This window comes from Cibotium barometz, chromosome 62, assembly GCF_041138505.1.
Source record: "Cibotium barometz isolate CiBa-2024 chromosome 62, ASM4113850v1, whole genome shotgun sequence".
NCBI classification, from domain to species: domain Eukaryota; kingdom Viridiplantae; phylum Streptophyta; class Polypodiopsida; order Cyatheales; family Cibotiaceae; genus Cibotium; species Cibotium barometz.
This window is the reverse complement of record NC_141107.1, coordinates 29978840-29984497: the sequence shown is the minus strand read 5'-3', so window position 1 is coordinate 29984497 and position 5658 is coordinate 29978840. Positions and strand designations below refer to the sequence as shown.

Genomic DNA, 5658 nt, shown 5'->3' with positions numbered 1-5658 from the left:
CATCTAGATATAAATTGCGCATGACAATAATTTAATACAACAGTATCTATCATTTCCTCTTTTGGCCCAATCAGACGGACAGATGTTCCTGACTCTACCTTGGACCTTTGAAGCTCTGGCATCATCAATTTTGGTGCTCCACTCATTACAAAAACGATCAGGCAAAGAGCACCTCTAATCACCTTGGCAAGAAAACCAGAGCTACCTAATTGACAATTGATAGCAGTTAAAACCAAAACACTTCATCCTCCAGGAAATTCCTGGCTGGAGAAATGACACAAGGGAATACACCTAGGCCACCCATCCCCGTCACTGAATGGGCTCGGCCTCAGCCATTCCAAACGAGAGGCCCTGGACAAACTCCTTACTCCATCTAAAGTAGTAGTGGGGGGGAGCAGCGCTGGCCTACATCGACTGGAATCAAACAATATTGAAAAAAATAAGATCGTCAAACCATGCAGCATTTTGCTTTCCAACCATATGCAAAACCACTCTTCACAGCTGAAGCTTTACAGGCATTAAATTAACAAGAGTATCAGAGTTCCAAACCAATAGAAGTTCCGTATGCACAGAGATCAAAGATTAGAACTTTGAAGTTAAGGAAGAGCCTAAACCCCTGGGTTAGAAGTCCTAATACACATTAACAATGCCCTATGCCCTGACAAATTCCACACCATGTTTCCTACAGGACTTTGCAACACAGATTTTTGACAGAATCAATCTCTCGACATCATCTGCCCAATGTGGATTAGCAAGTAACAATACTAAAATCTGCTAAAACAAGTCTAGGGATACCACAATGACTATAGCACCCCTCACGGACGCGCTCGCTTGTTGTTGGTGCAAGGTGGACACTTGTATTGTTTAATGTGCTCCGCCCTTGCAGCAGTGACCTTTACACACTTACCATGAAACCACTTTTCGCAAATATCACATGCAATCCAGAACTCCGCCCCAGAATAAAGACCTCCGCAAATGCCACAGTATGTCTCACTTTCTTCCTCATCTTCCTCATAGTTTTCATCTTCTTCCTTAGGTGGAGGGGCTTGCTTCAGAGGCTTCTCCTGGCATGCATACCCACAAATTAATCAAGAAAATCTGAACTGCTTGAGAAAAGTATCGAACTTAAGACTAAAAACTGCATCATAGCATGTGCCAGCAGACACAATCTGCACATGCAAATGCTGACCAGTATGGTGTGAACAAGCTGGAGAGAAAAATCAACACTCACAGAAGACTTTCTTGCATGGTGAGGTTAAGTTAGTAAGAGCAAAACGTCAGCTCCCTCTTTCTATCCCAAACCCCACACACCCCCACCCAAAAAAAAAAAAAAAAAAACTGTTTTCCATTTAATCCCACCAAAACAATCCCCAGAAGAGCACACCAGAGTAGACATGCAAGGGCTTCACCATCATGGCCATTATAATGCACACAAGGAATTTTATATTGGATGGGTAAGGAGTAAAGCAATAAGATACAGAGACCCCACATGCATCAGCTACTCTGATCTCTAAATTATTGATACATGTCAGCCCCAATTCATGAATACAATTCCACTGAGCCAACAGCATGACCGAACATGATCCCAACTTAACACCTCCTTTTTGTCCTAGATGTCAGGCATTCAAGCTGAGTGCCTTGAGACTACACTGAATAATCCCACATGTGGACAAACATGTAGAGGGGCAGAGTTAAAAGTAATGCTGTGGGCAGCTCACTACCTTCATCACCTTCAGGCCCGGGTTTGAGGAGGGAGGGCTGGCTCGCCGAGTGGGAGCACGCCAGGCCATGCCAGCCCCGAATTCAACATCATTGAAAGCTTCAGACTACAATTCCATGTCCAAGTATAAATGCAAATCTAGCAGTTAACTCATCGCATGAAAGCAAGATAGAAATGATGATTTTAATCACAAAGACTAGGGTGCTCAAAATCCCCCCCCCTCTCCCCCTCAAAAAAGTCATGAATTACCTTTTTGATACTGGACTTGGCCTTGCTAGTGCCGTTATTAGTAGGGGTCTTCTCTTTGACAGACTTTCTCCCACTCACCACCTCATACACAGTTGGGAGTTCGTTGATCATCCCAAATAGACGTTTCCTATAACAAGTGAATAGAACTTCAGTTTGGCTAGACGAGTAGCAAAAACATTTTAGACAGCCAGCATGCAACTTAGGCAAATAATGAGCTGACATTGGACAGCCAATTTCAGAGACTAGCCTTTATTCAAAACATTCTACTCCTAACCTGTTTCAACTGAAGCCATAAACAGAACACGCAATAAGAATTGCTACAAATACATAGCTCTACACCATACGAAAGCAACAACCCATGAGTTAGGTTGGATACAATGCAATGCCAGTACGTCATTGGGGCCAGCCAGGCATAGATGGGCAATTTTACCCATCAAACTCCTCAACCATCCCATTGGTGGGGAGTCTTTTGTATCCAGCCTTATATAGACAACCTCAAAGGACCACGTCCAGAATGCAAATCAAGAAACTAGCTAATGCACCTAGACTATTATGTGACTAAACCGTGGTGTAAACACAAACCTGCCCTGTAACTTCTTGGGCGAGGAAATTGATTGAAGCCATGAAAAACACTTGAAAGAATTGGTGCAACTAGTACTCTGACAAAAAAATACTTTACCTGTCCTGTTTGTTGAATCGCGCACAGTAATAGAAGGCAACTGCATAGAGCCACGAATCGCTATGGACAGCGATCAATGACAGCCAATCCCTGTGCTCCATCCCATCCCTTGCAAAGTTGATGCCCAGAGCTGGCTCTGGAAGCTCCGGAGGCACCTCCTCTGCTGGAAAGGTCACTTCCCAATTTCCCTTTGGATAGCCATAAAGGCACAAATTCTCCTTTTCTGCAAAAAATAGAGGCAAAACACAGATTTCAAAACCACTAGCCATTCATTTTTAGGGTTTTGTGATCCAAAACTGGCCACTGCAAAATACTTTAGGGGGTTTCTATCAAAAATTTGCAGAATAGCCATATCTTAATTTAAAAATATAAGTAAATGCCCTAACATGTCATATTACTAACCAAAAAATAAGTTTTTTCATTTATTTTCAGGGTTGCAGAAAGAAATCAGATTTTCTAAACCGAAACCTCAAAAAAAAAATAGTATCCAAATTATAATTGAAATTGCAAATTCTATCCAAAAAAAAAAAAGATAAGATGCACAGCATGCCAAAAACAGAGAGAACCCAAAAAATACAGAAAACAACAAAAAATTAGGGTTTTCCACAGACCTGGATCGCACTGGTTGTAGAAGTCCCTCACTTCTGCCAAAAAAAAAAGACACACAGAGAAAACGAGCGTTTAGGGCATGAAAAACAGGTCGAAAATTAGGGTAAAATCAGAGCACAAACAAGACAAGGCGAAAACGAAATGAACTCAGGAAGGCAATCGCGGCGACAAGTAGAACAGCACATAGTGAACTCACCGGTTGTGAGAGCTCTGATTAAGCCCGCCCGACGGCCATGATAATCTTCGAAGACCTCTTCCACTGTACTGGGCATTGTTGAAGCCTCCATTTCAGGAAAAAATGGAACAGAAAGAAGAAGGAGAAGACACAGTACGAGAAAGAGGGACAGAAAAACAGAGATTTCACTCAGAGCACAGTGAAGTTCTGGCTATGGCGGGGGGCGAAAACGAGACTTGGAGAAATAAGGGAGCCCATGGGAAGACAACAGAGCGTTGCGCCAGAGCTATGGCAATAAGAAGAAGAGAGAAGGAAACAATAGCCGGCCAGGTCTGGCTATGGCGGAACAGGGCAGCAGCTTCATCTTCTTCTTCTTCTTCTTCTTCTCAGATCAGAAGAACTTTCCTCTCGTGCCTGTATGTGCATATATGTGTATACGTAATGGGGGGACGAAAGACCGGGAGAGAACAGGGTTTTCTAGGGTCTAAGATCTCAAATGCAGTTTTCAAAAACTTTGATCTCTTGTCTAATCGCCACAATCGTATGTACTTCTTTCTATATACATGTACACACATATATATATATATATGTGTATGTATATATATATATATATACAATAGACATACATATATACATGTATGTATGTATACATTCATGCATGCATATTCATACAATATGCATGTATGTATACACATACATACATGTATATTGTATGTATACATACACACATACATGTGTGTATGCTTAAGTATGTATATATACATACATGTATGTATACATATATATACACACATGTAAATATATTTATATATGTATGTATATATGTGTATATATTTTTATATATACACACGTATATATATTTATATATAAATGTATATGTGTATATGTATAACAGTCACACTATTCTAATATGTGTACTTATACATATGTATGTATGTATGTATATATATGTATATAATATTACATTATATTATAGGTATATATATGTATTTATACATATGTAAGTATATTTATATAGACATATATTGCTAGGTGTATATGTTATTGATATATATCATATTTTAATAAAAACTTTATCATTGTTTTAATGTAATAAATTCCAAATGCTACACTCTATTCTAATATATACAATATAATCTAGGTGTGTGTATATCATTATGTTAATATAATAATGCCTATATCATTATGTTAGTGTAACAAATTCCAAATCTTATACTCTATTCTGACATATTCAATATAATCTTTTTTATTGATCATGATAGCCTTTAATCTAAGCAGATTTAATGGTTCCTTTAATCTAAGCAGATTTAATGGTTCCTTTTTCTTTAGGAAACCCTAGCTACAAACTGGTGAAATCAACATGGTCATAACCTAAAAATCCTATGGATTTTTTAAAGAGAGAAGTTAGTAGGATTATGAAAAAAAAGCAAGAGGTGAGAGAGAGAGAGAGAGATCCAAAATCACTTAGAGAAAAAAAAATTGAAGAGCAAGATTTTTAAAAACTATCATATTAATTTTCTCGCACGCAAAAGTACCTTAATATATATTGAGACCTTGGTGACCTTGGACATTAAATTTGACACTAATATAATAACTTTAAAAAACAAATATTTTCATCATACCCCACATGATATGTACATATATTGTTTTTCTTTTTAAGGAAAAATTTGCATTAACAAAAAATTGAATGGTAAACTATTTGCAGTGACAAAAAATTGGATGGTAAACTATTTGCATTAACAAAAAACAATTTAAATTTGTAATATCCAAAAGTCTATCCCTGTAAAATAAATGTTTCAACCATTGCTCATTGGCAAAGATCCACAACATGCTGAGTTTCTTTAACATGTATTATATATTGTTGCATCACATATGTACATAATTCCATATGGATTATATAGTAATATCATACTTCGTGAACATTGAATGGGCAAGTAAAATGTTTTCATTGTGTGTGTGTGTGTGTGTGTGTGTGTGTGATGTTGTTTTGAAAATTTCAATTCATGATGTTAGTTAAAAAGCATGACTTTTTTAGTTTTTTCAAGAGAAATAGTTTATGCAGTTTTGAAATGGCAAGAACTAAAAGAAAAGAAACTAGCATACACAAATTAATTTATATCATAAATATTAATAGTAACAAATCTTTAAATCTATAGTTTCCAGTATATATCTGTCATGGCAAATAAATTTAAAATTTCACTCAGCTTAGTTTTCCAAGACTTAAGA

The 5658-nt window shown here is 37.5% G+C and overlaps 1 protein-coding gene across 2 annotated transcripts; it reads right to left on the bottom strand.

Moving 5' to 3' along the window:
• Positions 1–575: 575 nt before the first annotated feature.
• On the bottom strand, positions 576–3870 carry LOC147604347 (PHD finger protein ALFIN-LIKE 7-like). Of its 2 annotated transcripts, XM_086795403.1 has the most exons (6): positions 3454–3870; positions 3260–3292; positions 2649–2871; positions 1970–2096; positions 1722–1826; positions 576–1064 (listed from the first exon to the last, which is right to left on the bottom strand). In XM_086795403.1, exons 1-6 carry the CDS (start codon positions 3542–3544, stop codon positions 816–818), a joined length of 828 nt encoding a protein of 275 aa, XP_086651529.1. In that variant the 5' UTR covers positions 3545–3870; the 3' UTR covers positions 576–815. The 2 variants fall into 2 exon arrangements, with proteins under 2 accessions (XP_086651529.1, XP_086651530.1); XM_086795404.1 differs by lacking the exon at positions 1722–1826 and having other exon boundaries at positions 3454–3696.
• Between the last annotated feature and the right edge of the window lie 1788 nt (positions 3871–5658).

Excerpts from the sequence above, each read along its gene's own strand:
- LOC147604347 (XM_086795403.1), bottom strand. The coding sequence starts at position 3,544 with ATGGAGGCTTCAACAATGCCCAGTACAGTGGAAGAGGTCTTCGAAGAT. Across the intron at positions 3,293-3,453 it reads AATCAGAGCTCTCACAACCG|AAGTGAGGGACTTCTACAAC; the intron begins GTGAGTTCACTA and ends TTTTTTTGGCAG. Across the intron at positions 2,872-3,259 it reads CTACAACCAGTGCGATCCAG|AAAAGGAGAATTTGTGCCTT; the intron begins GTCTGTGGAAAA and ends TATTTTTTGCAG.